The sequence below is a fragment of the Mustela nivalis genome (genome assembly GCF_964662115.1).
Source record: "Mustela nivalis genome assembly, chromosome: 1".
In the NCBI taxonomy this organism is placed as follows: domain Eukaryota; kingdom Metazoa; phylum Chordata; class Mammalia; order Carnivora; family Mustelidae; genus Mustela; species Mustela nivalis.
This window is the reverse complement of record NC_139020.1, coordinates 30143274-30163356: the sequence shown is the minus strand read 5'-3', so window position 1 is coordinate 30163356 and position 20083 is coordinate 30143274. Positions and strand designations below refer to the sequence as shown.

Sequence of the window (20083 nt, the reverse complement as noted above, 5' to 3'; positions counted from 1 at the left end):
TCCTTAATCCCCAACACAGATTTCACCCATCCCCCACCTCCTCCTGGTAACTGTCAGTTTGTTCTCTAAATTAAGAGTCTGTTTCTTGATTTCTCTCTTTTCCCTTTGCCCATCTGTTTTGTTTTTGATTTTTTTTAATCAGTCAAAAGAATTGTATACCTCCGGAAGAAAACCTGATTTATTCCTTTCGGAAACAAATTGCTCCTTTAAACTAACCTGGTCTGATAAAAAAAAAAAAAAATGAAACAAAACAAACAACAACAAAAACAAAAAGCTCACCCACTGCAGGAATGCTTGTCAAACTTGAGCAGAATCATCTCCCAGAGAGCACCCTAACACAGACTGCTGGGCGGTACCCCCAGAGCTTCTGAGCTGGGGCCTGAGACTGAAATTCTACCGTGGTCCTAGGGGATGCAGCTGCTGCTCCCGTGGGAGCTCTGCCTGGAGACCCACTGTGCTATACAAATAGAATTCTTAAACAATAGGGGTAATTTTGATATCCCCATCTGGGCATTAGATCCATTAAAGATCACTTTTTGCATTGTATCATTAACTTTCAAAGGAGACCAGTTTCCTCCTTTTGAAATATAGTAAAGTCCTAACTTAGCTGATTTACTACGTAAATGTAAACAATTATTTTGTTTATTTATTTATTTTTTACTCAACAGACCCTGGCAGCTCCGAGAGGAGGACTCATTTACCAAGGTGAACAGCAAGTTCCCTTCTCCTTCCCTGTATTGAGTCTAAAGAATCCTTGTAACAGGTAAGGTAGACACATTTCTCTTTCCTCAGGCAATCCCTTTGTTCTTAAATTGCTGCTGAACGCCTCCTTCCAGAACCAGTCACGTTTACAGCCCTTGAAATTACCTTGTGTGCGCACGGGATCTGACATGGGACTTGGGTCACTGAGACCTTGGGGGTTGATCGCTCTGACCATGAATAAATAGATCGTATTGGGCCGCAATCCCCTCACTGTGTAGAGTGTGGTCTTTACATGGTTTGCCACCGTCTGCCAGCTGTTGCTCACCGATTGGCTGAAACAGGAACAGAACTTTCATTTAAAGACCAGTCGTGAAGGTATCGGCAATGGAGTTGGGTATCAATGACAAAAGTTAATGGCTGAAAATTAAACACACACACGCACAACACTTGAAGTGTTAAGCCCAATAAATGAAACATTTGGATGATTTCGGTTTATTCAACAACAAAGCCGAGCCCACCTAACGGAAGTGCCATGCACAACAAAATTAAACTCAGCCCAGGAGATGTGACAGCCCGTTGCTAATGCACAGCAGCCCACTAAATGAATACCTGTAAAAGGAACAGAGGCCAAGATCACAACATCAAGTTTATACAATAAATATGGTCCTCGTGAATGTATGTATATATACCTTGAAAAGAATTAACCTGTAGAAAGAATAAATGGACTACAGAGTAAATTATGCCAATACATTTTCCTGTTACAAGGTGTGTTTTCTTTTGCATCAATTCCACATGCAATATTATAATAGAGCCTTCTAAAACTACATATCTGTAAAAGAAGAAAGGAAGCATGTAAGGAATATTTTCCTATGGTCACATTTTTAATAAAATTGTACATTATACAGTATGTGATTTCTCATCTTCAAATGGTGAAATACCTCTGAATCTAGATGTGGAGACCCCTTAACAGCCCGCCAGAGATGGGATGCCCATTTAGAAAACTTTGTCTAAGGTCAAATGCTGCTTTTGTTCATAATGAGGAAAGAATGGGATTTTTCAGGGCTGCCCGTTCACTTTTCAAAAGTTCTTATACGTCAAAGCATGAAAATTATAGAAAAGCTGTCTTTTGAAAGTTGGAAATGATGTATTTGTTGATCGTTACCTTAAATAGATTAGGGAAGCCTAAAACGAAAGTAATGGTTTGTCCTAATGCTTTAAAATGACAGGTGCTATTGCTATCTTTATAAAAGCAAATAAAAGAACATTGAAACAATACAAACTTCATTTTCCCATATGTGTAAGTATTTTATCAAATTCTCACAATGACTTCATCATGACATTTGCTAATGTATAGTCTATATCCTTATATTAATGACAATTTTTTCAAGTAACAATTGGACATATTTTTTCCTTTCAGCAACCAGAAGTGCATGGAATCAATTCTTTAATTGTAGCTTTTCATTTTTTTCTTAGGCATACCCCAAAGCTTCACTAAAATATATAGCACAAAAACAGTGGAACTATTTTAAATTCTGCTGTAATTATGAGAAAGCAAGTTTCCAGGATTCCATGCCCCAATAAACAATGCAGAACTTAAAAAGTGTCCAGCCTAATTCAATTATTTTCAGCCTAGTTCTAATGACAAATTCTCATCTTAAGTCTTAACAATGGTCAGAGTAAAGAAAGGAGCTAAGTGGTTAGGTGTTGAGCTAGATCCCCATAGACTTAGGGGTGGGTAATGCATATTTAGTCCTATTATCAAGTTATAAGTGGAAAAAAACCAACTAGAGGTCTATTCTTGAATAAAATCAGATAAATACTTAAAATGAATTGTTAAACATGTTCTTAAGATAAAACAGCAGGATAGCTCACGTGAGATTTTAGGATATAGGAGCTTAAGCAACAACCCAATGGAGAAAAAAAAAAAAAAGGAACTGTCCCATACCTGAAAGCCTCAATGATATATGCACTTGCTGGAAGGGCTCCAGGGGTACCTGGTTGCCAGGACAAGGTGACACTGTTCTTAGTAACATCAGTGACCTGTGGTTTGGATGGTGACCCTGGCAGGTCACTTAAGTCATAATTTTTACTGATTGTTGCTCCAGATTCTATAGAGGACAAACAGAAAATACTTCATTCCTGATTGCATAAGATGCCATAACACTTAACAGAAGGAAAATGGTCTATTAAAGAAGTTGACCTAGACAACGAGCAATTCATCTTCATGAGTCAATAGTATGTAAATGAATACTTGCCTTTCCTACATGTTATTAAATGTTTACTTTCATGCAAGATCACTAGAATTGCTTGCTCTTGAGGTAGAGGAAATAAGTTTATCGAGGACAAATGTATCAAGCTGCATATATGCAATGTCATGTGGAGAAATTAAAAAGTGGCATATGACTTCATTTTTGTAGTCAGTGAATTTAAAATTTTGATTATTTGATTGTTATTTGATGACGAACTAATTACTGAAATGGGCTCAAGATTTCTTCTGTTGAGATCATTCCCAAGGACTCACCTGTCACGTCCAGCACAGCACTCCACGAAGTCTCCCCACTTGAACTTGTAGCCACACAAGTGTAAGTACCAGTATCAGAAATCTAGTGTGCAACAAAGGGAGACAATTCAATTATTTTAATTAATTTGTAGAGTACTTAATCTCAAGGAGGTAATATTTCATTTCTTAAAATGTGATGTATCATTTGGCTGTCCAAATTGTTCATTAGTCAATCATATGTGCACACAAAATATTAATCAACTCATATAATATTATTTATTCATAACAGGAATTGAATGATTGTTTTTTTTGTATTTCAACAACTAAATGTTATTTGTCTGGTAAACTCAATTTGTCTGTTCCTCTTCCCTCCAATGTAATACCTTTATCTTCGTATAACTCCAATTTACAATGGGGTTTCGCTGTGTCAGAGTCACATATGGACAACTCACGACAGAATTTTTCAGAATCCTATAAATATTCAGAGATCAGTAATGCAAAACTATCTTTTCCACCTTAATACATTATATTTCAATGGACAAAATGCACTCAGCGTCAATAAGGATTGTGATACCAGGTGGCTGACTTTTTTTTTTTAAGACATGGAGAAAAGTGAAGGAAAAAAAAACCAAACAGGTCGCTCCCTTCAAATAGACTGGTATTCACTTATATTTAGATTTTAGTAGTGTGACAGAGAATGAGATAAAATTATATCATAAACACACAAACCATGTCTAAGGAATCCCTGCAGTTTAGAGCCGAAAGGGACCAAGCAAATAATCTCATGCCCCACTCTTTAAAGCATATTTAAGAACCGCCATTCCATTGATCACTTAAAATGCTTTTATTATTAGCTGAAGAACAGGAAAGGATTTCTTTAAGTAGTTGATAATATAATCAAAAGTTCTCTTTTATAACTATACAAGGTATACATTTCTGTGACTATGCTTTGGCAAAAGGCACCAATCAATGAAAAAGTGTATATCAAAAATCCTTGTGGTTGAGTTCTGTGGGCCTACAGTAGAAACAGATTGATTCACACTGGTTTAGAGATGAGACTGGGAAGAGAAACTGATCACCAGTCTGAATAAGGCAAGTCACATGACGCAAAGTTAAAATTCTGTGAAGAACATGAGTCTAATTGTTGATGAAATATGAGGGTTCACGGAATATAGTCTCTTCTGGGTCCACAGAGTAAGTGTATTGATGACTCAACCTTCCGCAATAGATTCTCAGGTACATCGTTAGTGCATGGATGTTACTGCTGGGCCACCATTTTAATTGATTTTAAATGTCATTATGTATTTTAACTTGAGTTTCAAACTGCTCTGAGCACCGTTCTCTGCCATATTATCTTCATACAATTGTCTTCTATTATACAGCGGGATGATGGGGGATAGCCATTGTCAAAAGAGCCATTCTTTTGCACGTGGCTGTGTGTGCATTATAGTCATTAGAAATCTCTCCATTTAAGAAGCATCACTCACAAACTAAATATAATGAGCCAAGGTTGGATTTTAATGCGATGTTCATTTGAATGCGGTCTGTGAAAGAGTAAAGAATTTGCATTTTATTATAGCTGTTGAACTAAAATGTAGCACTTGTTATTATGTGCAAATGCTTAAAGAAGGGTATGTAGGTAATGCTTCTTAACTGCATCTCCTTGTCATTGTGGAGAGACACAGTCTGACATTAGCGGTGGTAGGTAGGTTTTAATGAGTATTGGAATATTCTACTCCTCAAAAGATACAGATTCAGTTACCAATTAGCTGGACTAGGAGAACACAGTGTTCATCACATTATTTCCGCCCCCCCACCCCACATTAAGTACCAAAAAAAAAAAAAAAAAAAAGGAAAGAAATAGTGAGACACAAAGGAATATGACCTATAGAAACCCTCATTTGACTATACAAGTGAAGTAGTGTAAAAACACATTTTTATCTCCCTTTAAAGACAGTCAGAAAAAGAACAACATTTTCATACTGGAGTTTATCAAAAGCCCTATCAAAAGCCAAAATATCGTTGCTAAAACTCACTCTTCAATAACCATCATCATCACTACCTTTATTCTTATTCCTTTAACTTTAAATAATTTCTTTTCGGGTCATGAGTGCTTCATCTCTCTTCTTTCCTTTTCCTTTATCCTTAACCAAGTGCTTTAAAAAGAGATTAATGCGTTGGCACACTCCATCACCTGCTTTTTTCCTTGCGTGGTTGGCTGCAGACAAGCCCCCAGGAACTTGCATCTCAGAGACACGACTCAGAAGCCTGACACAGGGCTCGAAGTTTGTTTGACATCATCAAGCACCCACCTTTAATTGCTTCTTTCAAACACTACTGGGGATCTTGACTATTCAAGCACACCTTTTAATTCAGTGGTACAGTGAAAATGCATTAACCTCCATGGCCCAAGTCTGTCTTTAGCCCAAAGAGAGAGGTGAAAGTGTTTACTCAAGGAGAGGTGGCATTAATTTTTTAATAACTCCCATTTGTTCAAAGAAGGTTAGCAATTAATTCAGAATCAGTAAAGAAATAGGCTAAAATCTGTATTAATTTATCTTTTAACTGAATTTGACAGCATTTTTTCCTAATTCAAGCAATAATTAATGCCTATGTCTCAAAATTAAAAAGAAAACATTAAATATTAATTTTATTAACAAATATACAAATTAACAAAGGTTTGCGTGCTTTGTGCATGGACATACGACAAAAAGAGTCCTTCCTTTTTTGTAAATATCTGGGTGATACACTGATAAATACCAAGTAAACACATAATTAACTATAAATATATTTGTATTTTAAGAGAAGAAATAATCCATGTTGTAATCAATTGAAAATACATGTAGTGAAAAATATTTTAACTTCTTCCCTAGCTTCCAGATAGTAAAATTCAGCATTGTTTTTCTGGTTTTTTGTTTTGTTGTTGTTGTTTGTTTGTTTTGTGTTGTTGCTGTTGTTGTTGTTTTAATCTTGGCTCCTATTTCTACCCAGATACCAGATTCTACTAATTGCTTTTCCACCAAATATTTTTTTATTTAATTTTTCTTCATGCACTATATTAGTTATCTTAATTCTGGCTCTCATTCCCAATCTTTTGACTATTCTAGCAAACTCTGCAGTGTTAGCATAGTGATTCCCACATGGAGGGGGTGCTCTGTACATTTTGTTGAATGAAAGTGAATATACTCATAGAGGGCAGGTGGCCCCTATCTGGTACTCGCACCTTGTGTAATCAATCCTTCCCCTCGAATGTGTGTGGGACCTGTTGACTTGCTTCTGGACCACAGAAGATGGCAAGGGTGACAGGATGTCACATTTGCGATTATGTAACATAAGGTCATAATACTTGTCTTGCCAGGAGACTCCCTTCCTCATTGACTTTGAGGAAGCAAGTAGTCAAAATGGGAATATCAATATGGCAAGGAATTAAAGGCAACCTCCGGTCCACAGCAAACGAGATTCTGAGGTAATCCGTATGATGGCCATTTGGAACTGATTGCTGCAGCAATCACGTTGCTTAGAAGCAAATTTATCCCCAATCTTCAGATGAGACCACAACTCGGATACCAGATTATCGCTTTGTGAGACCCAGAAGTGGAAGACCCAACTAAGTCACACCCAGGCTCCTAACCCCACAGAAACAAATAAATGTATGTTGCTTTAAGCCTCTAAGTGTTTGCTGATATTGTTAAACAGTAGACAGGTAATACAATATTCAGTAAGAGGCATTTGAGTTGCTTCTGGAGTAAGTTTAATCTGTTAAATTGGCAGGAATAGTCACCATCTTCCAATAAAAGAACAGTAATGACTTGTCCTTTCCCACAGGCTTAAATCTAAACTCTACAGCAACTTAAACTAAAATGTAAGATTTTCCACCAACTAGCCAAATCTACCTTTTATGTACTCAGTCTTATCTCTTCAGTTTTTCACATAATAGCTTGGCCAAGCCAAGTTGTCCACATTTCTTTACAAACTCCCTTTGTTCATGACAGTAAATCAGAAGGATCTGACACTTTCAAATTACTTTAAATATCCCATTACCATCATTAACTTCATGTGTTTAAGATTTTCAGCTTTATTAATTGGATACGTACAAGTTGGAATGAAAGAATTAAAAGTTTCTGTTATGATCTTATCATTAACATAAGGACTTTCCTTCTAATATCAGTTCATCAAATGATGAATTTGAAATAAGAAATAACAGGGCCTATAATAAAAGGTACAGCAACTATGCTAGTATGGAAGATTTTAAGTTTACAAAGCCACTTCCCCCGAGGGCAATACTTACGTTGAAATGAAGACCCAAACACAAGTCAAGCATCACTTACCCGTAAATTCTTAATCTGCAGTGTTCCTTGTTCTTGTATAGTTGCTCTTGGATCTCTACCCAGAAAAGTAAATCCCTCCTTCAACCAGCTAATTATAGGAAGAGGATCCCCAGTAGCTTTACATTTCAGTAATGCTGTACCATCTACTGCTAGTGTTTGGTTGGCCGGGCCTTGTAGAATTATGGGTGGAGGTCTATCTGTCAAAACTAAAGGATAAGGATATTTTCAGTATATTTTAACTTCTCAGAATTTATATTATAGTATTAGATGCATATTACATATATATTATCTATAATTTATCCTGCATATTCTATGCCCATTATGTATCTATCATCTATACATACTATAATATATATACAGCATATTTACTGAGGACATACTATCGTTTATAACTTACTCTGAATTACCTACGGTAGATGACAATAAAATAAATTCTGACATTATAGTATTGTTGAAAGAATTTATCATATTAAAATAAAAATATGGAGAGTTCATAGCAGTTATTCACAAAATGTACATTTTATCTCTTACATGCATATTTAAGAAAGCCTATAGAATGTCATATGGGTAGAAACAATTTTCTTCTTTGTTTTCACTATAAATATACATATAATACATAATTTCACCCTTCAAAGCACCTTGCTCTCTCTATATATATATTTATACATGTACATATATATAGACTATGATATGTTGGTTAATATTAAATTACTAGATATAAACACTATTTCCAAGATTATGACACTGGGCCTTAGATTACAGTATTATGATCTGGGTGATAGGATTTATCTAGTCCTTAGAATGAAGCAGTAATCTAGTTATACTCTATTTATGGTATGACAAATTAGGGTTTTCATGTAAAATCAGTGTTTACATATATATCAATTCCTGTGTTCATCTGGGTAAAATTTCCACAATTCATGATTAAGTTAAAAAAATAAATTAAATAAATAAAACAAATAATTTAAGAAAGTGTTTTTGTAATTAAATTGTTTCATGACAGTATCTTCAGTGTCTTTGGAAGTATTTCATAATGATTTAGGAATTATAGCAGCATGTTAGTATTAGTTAAATGGATGATGGAAAGAGTCAATAAGATGCAAACTTTCATCCAGAAGTCATTAGAAGAACACTTCATAACAAAACTGACATGTCCAGGTCTAAGGAAGGCTTTGTTAAGAGAAAGTTCTAAAAAAAGTTGCATGGATTTTGGTTAATTACTCAAAATATTTATGCATATTTATATTATGTTTATTATATAATTACCAAAATATGTATACCACATATAAACATAAAACTTTCACAGAAAGGAAAAACAGTTGTGGATTTTAATGATTATTAAGCAACAATGAGGAGAAAGTATCTATACAAGTATCTATAAAGTTTTTTTGTGTGTGTGTTACAATGTACCTTATCAAAATGTCATTTTGCTCATTAATACTCTAATCTCCTTTGTCCACCAGATTATCTATTTCCCAATCTATATGCAGCATCTTTATTATTAGGATTTGTGGTTTTGGGGGAAAAACATTAAATTAAATAGCCCCTTTACAGCCTACCACGAGAAAGCCAAACAATTTTAATTTAAAATAGGAGTTATGAAATAGATCTACTGCATGTGCATGTCAAGATGCAATGAACTTCTAATCAACCTAAACTACTACATCAAAATATGTATTAAAATGTGTATGTGTGTCTATGCACACATATAAAAACCTTATAAAAAACTAAAAAAATGAAATTTTGTTTGTGTATTATTTATAAAAATTAGAACTATATCTTTCATGATTTTCTTGATCAAATTCTTCATTTTAGAAGTAAATAAAATAATCTTCAGATAATGTGAAAATACAATGTTATATTAATTCTGACCCATACTACACAATCGATATCCAACCTGAATATTCGTGGAATTCATTTTCTTTATGGGTCAAAAATGAAGGGGTAAATCACAAAACATGAATAATTCTAAATTCAATGAGAAAAATGGGTCTACATTGTCTACATTATTAGAATAGAATCTATTTATTCAATTTTAACTATTCTTACTGCTTTTTTTCAAATTAAATATCTCTACAGAATTCAGGTAACTTCTCATAACCTGTTTTTATTTTTATATCCCTGAAATCATTAGATATTGCCAAGGACATCTAATTACTTTCTTTCTTTTTTATTGCTCAAATGAGTAGCTCAATGTCTTTTTAATGAATTTGATCAATAAAGTAATTGAAAATCTCCTCGCCAGAAGGAATTTTCAGTTTCAAAGATGTTATGGGTGAAAGATGACCGCAGGTTTCCATGACACTGAGGTTAAAGGTTAAATGAACATTTAGGGTTTCCAGTGATCTGTGAACAATTCCCTGGTTTTCTCTAACTATGCATTATAAATCCTCAATAAACCATTTATATAAGATCATGGTGTGACATTTGTTGTCAATATAATATATAAATAATTTCTTCTCTCTAGTCCTTTTAGATGCTATTGGTTGCACTCAGAATTCTCATTATAATTTCCTAATTTTCTGAAAGAAAAAGAGCAGAAGGAAAGAAGAAATAAACAGTGCCAACGAATTAATGAGAAGGTCTTCTGAAAGGATATTTTGAAATTCAAGTATATTGAAGCATCTTCATTCAATCTATAATCAGTAAAATTATCACTCAACAGAACATTTCATCACCATTAGCAATCTCATCTTATATGAACACTTGAGTTAAAAATACCTCCAAGAAAGGAGTCTAAGTGCAAAAATGTAGCAACAGAAACACTGCTCTACGTGTTTTGCTTGTTTCTCTGAATATGACATACATTTTTTATTCTACAGTGGAATTTCAACTGGCCCTAAATTGCCCTGGGTCACACCCTCCAAAAAATGTTGCAAATGAAAATGATAGCTCACATACCATTAAATTGTTAACCAATCTGAAAACTCAACAAAACTATGAATAGAAGCTAAAGTCATAAGTCAATGTACCAAGTTAGTATTTAGAAAGAGTTATTTGTAATAAATAATGTGTGTGTGTGGGGGGGGGTTAGGTCTTGAAGTTAGAGATCTTTCCTGTCAAAATCAATAATTCTATAACCTTCATTCAATATTTTTGCAAAAGGATCTTGACTTTGTGATTGCTTACTTAAGTAAAAATCAATGTAGGAATTAATATTCAAGCCAGTTGTAGCAAACCGTTCCGTCCTCTCACTTATCAGGTTTAAACTTGTTTTTACTCTTTTAATTTTGACCTTAGAAACAAAGCTGGAATAACTACTGTTTTGTGAGATTATGTCATCAACCAACACAAGTTCTCAAAACAAAAGTTTTCCTTTCATTGCATCAGAAATAACCCTGCGAATCTGTCATATATTCTGGCTCTTCTAATTCATCAATTTCATTTCTTATAAATATGGCTTGCCTTTTCCCATAACAATTTATTTATTTAGAAATATTTTAGAGTCTGTCTTTCGTAAAATAATATAAGCAACTAGGTTACAATAGAGGTTTTCATTATTAAACATAGACTGTTTTATTCTCCTATACAAAAAATAACTTAGGCTCTGGCCAGAATATCTTCTTTTCCCAGTGTATATATATCTGGACATTTTTGCTAACAGTAGAAAGCATAAGGACTTAAGAAAGATGAATAATTATCTTCTATTTCTTTTAAAAAATACATAGATATGAAGGATCAAAGATATTGCCCATCTAAAGAAAGAATTTCTTAGCACTGTTACCCTTGAACCTGACTTCTTTCAGTTCCATGGCAGTAAAATTTCTGCAACATCAGCAGGTACAGCCATTAACGACTCAATGTTCCTACAGTCAATGTTTGTCTGTTCCATTTATTCCTATTCTTGACATGGTGCTGAATCAGGCAACACCACGGACAGACATTAAAAAATATTTCCTTTGTATTAATTTTAAATAACCATTTAATCCATATGTAAATTTGAATAGCATAAAAGTGCACCATATTTCTTGAGCAGAGAAGGAAAAGAATCAGAGAGGTCACAAAACAGAGTTCTTAGATCTCAGAAACCAGCATCAAGAGAAAACAAAAGCCCCACAAACCTCACAAACATAAGAGAACAAGAGAGAATTTTTAGTTTAAGACATCAAACAACACGGATAAAATTGTGCTCGGAAACTCACAAAATATCTCAAGTTTCCTACCTACCAAGGGCGACAAATAAGCTCTTGGGGAAATAAAAACAGATTATGGAGATCTTTACATCCTTTTCAACAATCACTATAAATGTAGGTGTCTCAGCTATGATTTATAGTACATAATGTGCAAATAAAAATCCCCCAACAATTTTAGCATCCATCAGTAGTTTGGAAGCTATTTAATTTAATTTAGCAAATGAATAATTAAAAAGTCATAGGATGTCATAATGTGATTAGCTAACTAAGAACTCATCTCTGTTTCCCCTAATATTAAAGATGATATCTCTTCCTTCTTTAATGAAATAAAATTATTAATATCCATTAGAAGCAATCATGTCAGCATAAAACTAAAAAATATACAGATGACATATCTATACACTGGGAATGTGAGGTCATTTCTTTAAAATAAAGAATCTCTGTATTTTTTAAAATAAAATAGACAGTCTTTGATATTTTTCTTTGGAACAGTACCTGTAGAATTAGAAACTATTAACAATGTTATTTTTACCTAGATTCAAACTTAGAAGATAAGCATTCATTTACACATTTAGCAACTCAGAAAATTTCACTTGGTTAATATGGATCTTGAAATAAAAATTATTATTTTCCAAAGACAAATCTAATAATAATACCGCACCATCAGTAACTTCCAGTTGAGCTTTCGCTAAAATGCTTCCTGCCACAGTTAGGGCCTGGCAGATATAGTAACCCGCATCTGAGCGCTGAATGTTGGTAATTGTGAGGTCTCCGGTTGGCGAAACAGAGCATCTACTGTTGGGTTGCTGGGGTTGATTTGGAAAAAGCAAGTTCTGTGAAAGAAACACAATCTCATCAATATCTTTCCCACATAGAAGGAAAAATACATTAACAATAGCTATTATAATTACTGTGATATGGTAGGAAAAAGAAAATACCTATTTCTAAAAATATGGTCTTGAAATGATTAAATGCCACATAGTGAATTTCACTGGGAAACTTTCTCCAAATCATGGAAAAATAATATGCCTTAAGAAGTCAGCCTGTCTTCTGAAGTCTGAAGGAATAATCATCTAAAAACCATGGATCTTGGGGCACCAGGGTGGCTCCGTCAGTTAAGTTTCTGCCTTCTGGGACGCGTGGGTGGCTCAGTTGGTTAAGCAGCTGCCTTCGGCTCAGGTCATGATCCCAGCGTCCTGGGATCGAGTCCCACATCGGGCTCCTTGCTCAGCAGGGAGCCTGCTTCTCCCTCTGCCTCTGCCTGCCATTCTGTCTGCCTGTGCTCGCTCTCTCCCCCTCTCTCTTTCTGATAAATAAATAAAATCTCTAAAAAAAAAAAAAAAAAAAAAAGTTTCTGCCTTCTGCTCAGGTCATGATCTTGGGGTCTTTGGATCAAGCCCTGTGCAGGGCTCCCTGCTTATCGGGGAGTCTGCTAATCTGTCTCCCTTTGAACCTCCCCCTCTTGTGTGTGCACACACATACTCTCTCTCTCTCTCAAATAAGTAAACTCTTGTAAAAAAAATAAGAAAAAATAAAAATAAAACCCCTGGATCTTTACCTTAAGCCTTTACTTTCTCCCTGACTTACTGCCAGTTACTTAATATCTTTGAAACATGATTTCCTCATCTGTAAAATGGGCCTGACAATGCTCATGTGACTCACCAAACACTGTGATAACGGGGACTGTAACATTAACTATGCTCGTGTTTTATAAACTGCACATCACTAAGAAATGCAAAATAGAGTTTCCACTAATCATTCTGAATACTTGATGTGATTATCTGAATTTCTTATTAATTTCTTAATAATTTCTTAATTATCTGAATTTCTTAGTGTGTGGCTGGGACTGACAGAAAGAGACAGTCAAATCTATTCCTGCTACAAAATTTCTGCAGATTGTAATAGCTTTGAAAGGAGCTAGGTAGAAATATTACCATCTATGCAAGATGAAGCAAATCATTGAAAATAAAGAGAAGATGCCAAATGTTTCTGAAGTGTGCATGTGCCCTTAAAGAATTTCACAATATGACTTTCTTTTCTATGAAAAATTACTTTACAATACACCTCACATTAAATACAAGCAGCCCAAACGTAAAATTTCGAAAGTTCCTGTATGAGAGCAGTAATGTTAACTTGGGTGACCTATGTTGCTTTACTGTTGTTCAATTAAGAAAAACATCTGGGTATAACAAATCATATTGAGGTATGTTTCCAAGTTGGATTATAAATAAGAACATATCAATTTTTATGTTGTATTTACTTACAAAAAAGAACATTATAACCCTCTGGGATCTGTTCCTCAACATAGTAATTAATTTTTCAGGTTTGTAATTAAACAGTTTCAATACGTTACAATCAGGAGGTAATAACATTCAATTAAAGGCATAAGACACATTTTCACCTTAAAATGTTTTTACCCTTGAAGTAATACCAATGGAAGAGGATAAAATAGGGTATTAACACTTTTCAATTACGCTAAATGACTTTAATCCTGCGAATGATGTCCTACTTTAATTAGAAGCTCTTCTCTTTATTGCAACATGATGGATGTCCACTTTATTAGATTTGAGTGTGACACTATAAGCCCACTTTACATAAACATTACCGCGTTATTAAGCCCTTTCTAAAAGAAGTGATGTTTGCAAGCATGTCAGGAATATAATTTCAAAATGCTATTGCCTCCTATAAAACTTGTATTACTATATAAGGCTAGACATTTTCATGCATAGGAAACAATATGAGAACAAGCTAATTCTCGTGTGGAATCCAAATATATTACTGAAATAAACCATCTAAAAGAGAAGGGTCTAAATTTTAAAGCCACTTGAAAATGATACAATAACTCAAAGTATGCACTTTCCTACAATTAGCCATTAGAATACTCATTTACATAGCACTAATACATCAGATGGACTTAATTCTCTCTGGGATCTCTTCCTCTACAATGTAATATCAGTCCACCTTCTAAATGATTCGTTGACATGGAAAATGGCATATGATTGAGGTTAACCCATCATCTTTATTCGCGGCTTGTGTGACACAGGCACAAGAAAATGGATTACAAGCAAAACCCAGGAATTCTATAGAGCTCTTCTCGCCTTCAAGTGCCTAGGTATCCTATTAGTGCTAATTGGCATTATCAGCACATATTGAGGAATATGGACCATTAAGTCCAGGCTCTTAACTCTCTCTACTGATGGAGAGTCATAGATCACTGTAAAAATTGGATACTGGAGACAGTAAGACCGATTTATTTTTCCTAATATTCTAATTCATAATTTGAAACTTTACAATTTCCTCAGGCAATTCTCTTTTGTTCTTATTCACAGTCTCTCTCTGTCTCCCTCTCTCTCTCTGCCCCCCTCTCTCCGATGCAAGCGAGATACATGAAGGAAAGAAAACCAGACCTAAGATTATAATCAAATCAAATTACCTAACTAGAATTTTCTCCAGAGACTGATAACTCTGGAATTACCTGCCACTTTATCAAAACAAAACACACAAACAAAAAAACAGAAAAAGAAGTTCTTTAATGCCAATTTGATTATCTTCAAAAACCATTAAAGCAGAATGTAGCATATGTAAATACCATGTTTATGGGGCCACAGGTCCAATACACATGTTATCCAATATCTTATGTCAACCCAGAGCTATTTTAGGGCATGTGATTTACACATGATACAGCTGTATTTATATAGTAATGAGATGGGATGATGGAATTTCACTCAATACATGGATTCATTTATTTATTTATTATTATTTTCAATACACAGATTTAAAGTGTAAATTTGCAACAATCCAATTGCTTCAGATATTATATTTATAAAATTGATAAAAAGTAATATATTCAAATCATTACATTTCCTATCAGTGGCTTGCAGGCGTGACTTTGATGGATCCCAAAGCAGCCAGGGTGGGTGGAGGGAAAGAGATGCGGGCAAGAGAAAAAGTCCTTTCGAGCTACCCGAGCTCGCCAGCATTCACCCATCCCAGCCTTCTCAGGTGCTGTGTGGGTCTTGGGGCAGAGGTGACCAGAGTGGTGTTGAACCTCTCCTTGGTGCTGGGCATTACTATCTGGGCAGCGGGAGACCTCAGGTCCTGGCAGCCTGGGCCTGAATGATAGTATGAAGATGAGGACAAAGGGGGAACTTCCTGATGCCTTTCTTTCTTTCTTTCTTTTTTTTAAGATTCTTTATTTGTGAGAGAGAAAAAGCACAAGCAGGGGGAACAGCAGAGAGAGCAGGAGAAGCAGACTCCCAGCTGAGCAGGGAGCCCCATGTGGGGCTCGATCCCAGAATCTTGGGATCGTGCCCTGAGCCAAAGGCAGACACTTAACCAACTGAGCCACCCAGGTGCTCCTCCTGATGCCTTTCTACCCAGATAATCATACATAAATTCTGATCAACAGGTTCTTTTAATATAGTTTAAAATTTTTCCCATCTCTGGTAAAGTTTTTAGATTTCCTGGGACTCTTAAAAACCATTAAAACTTAAAACTCTTAAACCATTAGGTTTTCATTACTCCCCAGGAAATTCTTCCAAAATGTGGACTAACAACAGAGGGTGCTGAGGTCTCTTCCTGTGAACTATATGCCTCCTGAAAGTTGGTTCTGGGAACACTGCAATAAAAATATCTCTAGGTCCCTCAGGAATGCACTGATAAGCTCTCAGGCAAAGAACAGTTTTCGGTTTAAGCTGGAAATTCCATTCATTGCCTGAGAACCTAGAGGCCAAATGCTTGTCCAAGTTGGACACTGCCAACGTGGAAAAAAAAAACACATATATCCAATTGACTTTGAACAGAGTCAGAAAGGCCATGCTACCGACAGAGGGTCTTAAGTGGACAAATTAGGGCAGAGCAAAGACCAGGCAAGTGCTGATGCCTTCTGGTATATGATGTGTTATTTCCTATCTCACCCCATTGTGAACAAATCCAGACGGGATGATGGAACTAAATACTCTTAAATGGAAGTATCCTTAAATTAATGATAAAACAAAGGCATTTATAATATCTCTCTATGAACAAGGATTGCCACTTCTAGATGGATTGATAATGGAAATATTGTTTGACTGGTTTACATGTACGTAGGATATTCTAAACATTTTATACGTAGAAACTCATTTTATAATCCCAATGTAGCCTGCTGCCAGAAAGTAAAAATTATTTTTCTGTTCAGAGATTTTAATAGCTATGGAGGTTTTAGTCAGGCTTTTTAAGATGATTTAGTTACACTGAGTTGTATCTATTCTATGTAAAATACAGAATTTTGGATATTAACAGTGGAAAATACAGAACACTCTATTAGAATATCCAGACCTCACTTATTTAGACTTAATTGTTCTCTTTTTTAGAAATAAAATATATTCAACATCGATACCAGGAAAGGCGAGACAAACTTTGAGAAGCACCAGAGACAGGAAGAGTTCAGAGATTTCAGAAAAGCAGTCAAGGTTCACACTCACCTGGCTGCCTTCTTTTTGCCAAAAAACAGCTGGCTGTGGATTTCCTTTAGTTTCACAGGGAAATGTCACTGTTCGACCTTGAGCAACAATTTGATCTCTTGGCCTAACCACAAACTGTGGAGGAGCTATAATTTAAAAGGAAAGAAAGTGTATAAATATCAACCACTGACAAAGAAATAGATATCAAAGGGAAAATCTGGTACTAGATGGACTACTCAGAGCCAGACAGAAACCACAGTTTTTAATGTTTTTTTTTTCTATTTTTTAAGGCATTTTTCAAAACACAGTGGGGAAAGGAGAAAAGCACTCTCTATCAAATGTAAGAAAAGAAAACTTATTAGTAGATACTTCCTAAATGTTGTACATAATAATCCTGTAACCCTTATATTTGCAAAGGAAAATAGATTTTTCATGATATTCTAATGTCTTTTAAAGAAAAATATGGTTTCCCAATTTGGTTTTGCGATTTGAATAGATAAAGGTGAAAAAGAATCCCTTCATTACACAATTACAAAATACTCCTTCCTCTGAAATTAGTCTACTCACAGACATTGACCATTCCTGTAATATTTATAAGACATTGTTCTACGTGCAGGCAAACCAGAAACCTTAGAATATGATCCCTATCCTCAAAGTGCTTATATTCTGGAATTTACAAATTAAAGTGTTGAAGACATCAAAGAATTATGAACTGGGAATTACATACAAAGATAACTAACGATATAATGACATGTTTGAAAGTGGTTGATTATACTTAATTCATTTCATTTAGATAAATAAGCATTAGTCAGACAATTGCTATGTTCCCCTACTGGACACAAGGATACAGAGATAAAAAATATATATATATCTATCCTGCAGTCTTCAAGGAACTCACAAACTAATGGGAAACACAAAACGTGATGATGACAACAGCAAAAGCAAGGTATACATTACCTAAGACTATGCTAAGTTCAATGATAGACATGTTTCAGAGTACGACATAGGAGCCTTTCAATCATAGCACATGTAAGAAATGTGACGGGACTTCGGGAGAAAAGGACCCCTTCGTGTTATGGCAGCTGTGAAAGGCTTTAAGCAGAAAATACACATTACAGGGACTTTGAGGAAAGGGCAGCGTTTAGGTAAGTGGAAAAATGAGCACAATCCAAGCAAGGAGCTTACTGAGCAAAGTGCAAGAAGCAAGAACACATCTAGCATACAGTGTGTAATCTGGCAGAAATGAAGGGTCTCGGTTGCATAAACATCATGGGCTGAAAAACATAGATTTGGATGTGGCTTAAGAAAGTCCTGAGAAACCGAAGTGGGGATTTTGTTCAAGTTCTTTCTAAACTAAGAAGGGACAGATGCAAAGCAAAATCATTGGAAATCTTAGCCCTCTAATGAAGATAGTATGGATTGTGAGGGAGGCAGATCAGTCAGTAAAATAGGAACTCTGGTGGGAAGATGAGGGAAATGATGTAGGCACCGATAATGAAACCTGGGCATGAGGAACTCCAATAGACAAGAAACTAAAGGGATCGGGGGAGGGTAAGAATACTGAGAAAGTTCAAGTTTAAAGTGGGAGCCAAGTGAAAGACCCTAGACAGTATAACTGTTAGTTTTCACAAGGACATCTTCTTCACACTGAAACCCACTCTTGTTGACAAGAAAACAGCACTTTTATTCCATGACTTTTCTCATCATCTGTTTACACTTTAAATCATCGCTCCTGCTAGGAAATGGAGGACGAAAAAAAGTTTAAAGTCAACTCTAATTTTTAAAAGCTGCTGGCCATGGGAACCATCCTAAAATTTGAACTCTGAAGAATTAGAACAATAAATGACGTTCGGTTGAAGTCTTGACCCAGAACTCTTTCAGCCCTTTGGGAGTACACAAGAGCAGGTCCAAGAACAAAGTCAATGGACGGTAGCCTCAAACATATAGCCAAGAGCTAACGCTTATAAGAATGCAGTATAGAAACAGCAGCAGCATTATTTTTTTTTAAATTCACTGAGATTTGCAGTGACTTAGTTTGTAGTGTTCTGCTTCCTAACTCAACCCATTCAACACATCCCCCAGGGACAGCAGGGATAAATCTACTAAGTGAAATTTTCTTCTATAACTATAGATAACAGTAGACTCAGTCTAACGGGATGGAGAAGCCAGATTTATGAATCTATTTGAACAGAATGTGGTTTATGTTGCCTCGCATTTTCAGGAGATTACTTGCTTCTTACAATCTTCTTGTTATTTCTACACAATTTCAGTGAATCAGCAGATACATTGATTTTTGTTCCCTGTTTTCTAATAGGAATGATAGATTAAATCAATGTTACAGAATTACTTTGGGAACAACTCTTAAAACACTGCAATGTCCATTTTTCAGGGAGGATATGAAACCACCAGATTATTTATACCAAAAAAGGCTTAAGATTGGTCTCTATTATCTCCAATATCCAAGGAAAATAATACATATTAAGCAAAATTTAAAGATCAGATATAGTTCCTGCTTCTTATTAATCCTATAAAAGACAAATTTAGTGTCAATATGGAGTAAATTAGCTTATTCCTCATTATAAAAAAAAATTATAAATTTAGTGTCAATATGGAGTAAATTAGCTTATTCCTCATTATAAAAAAAATCATGTAACAGTCTGATAAAAGTCACACAATCCCTTATTTGTTCATTTGTACTGCTTTGGACTAGAAAGAATTTAAATTGGCTCATATTACCTGGTTAGTAAAATCTTAGAGCCCCATTTGTGCTATACAGTCCTTCTTTATATAATTTAAATGTAATAGTTAATTTTAAAATGTAATAGTTAATTTTTAAAATGTAATAGTTGATTGAAGTCACCAAAAAACACTGAAAACAATGAAAATATATTCTATAGTCTTAAGCATATTATGCTCACTCTGTATCTGTCAACCTATCTACTTTAGTAAAATTAACATCTACACTTTAATCATAAGCAC

The 20083-nt window shown here is 34.9% G+C and overlaps 1 protein-coding gene across 1 annotated transcript in view; it reads right to left on the bottom strand.

Annotated features, from left to right (window-relative positions):
• Positions 1 to 20083, bottom strand: part of ROBO2 (roundabout guidance receptor 2) — a 594514-nt gene that overhangs the window by 92993 nt on the left and 481438 nt on the right. The window contains 6 exon segments of the mRNA XM_082689522.1: positions 868 to 1034; positions 2648 to 2810; positions 3224 to 3305; positions 7531 to 7736; positions 12325 to 12496; positions 17126 to 17250. Coding sequence (XP_082545648.1) covers positions 868 to 1034; positions 2648 to 2810; positions 3224 to 3305; positions 7531 to 7736; positions 12325 to 12496; positions 17126 to 17250 — 915 coding nt within the window.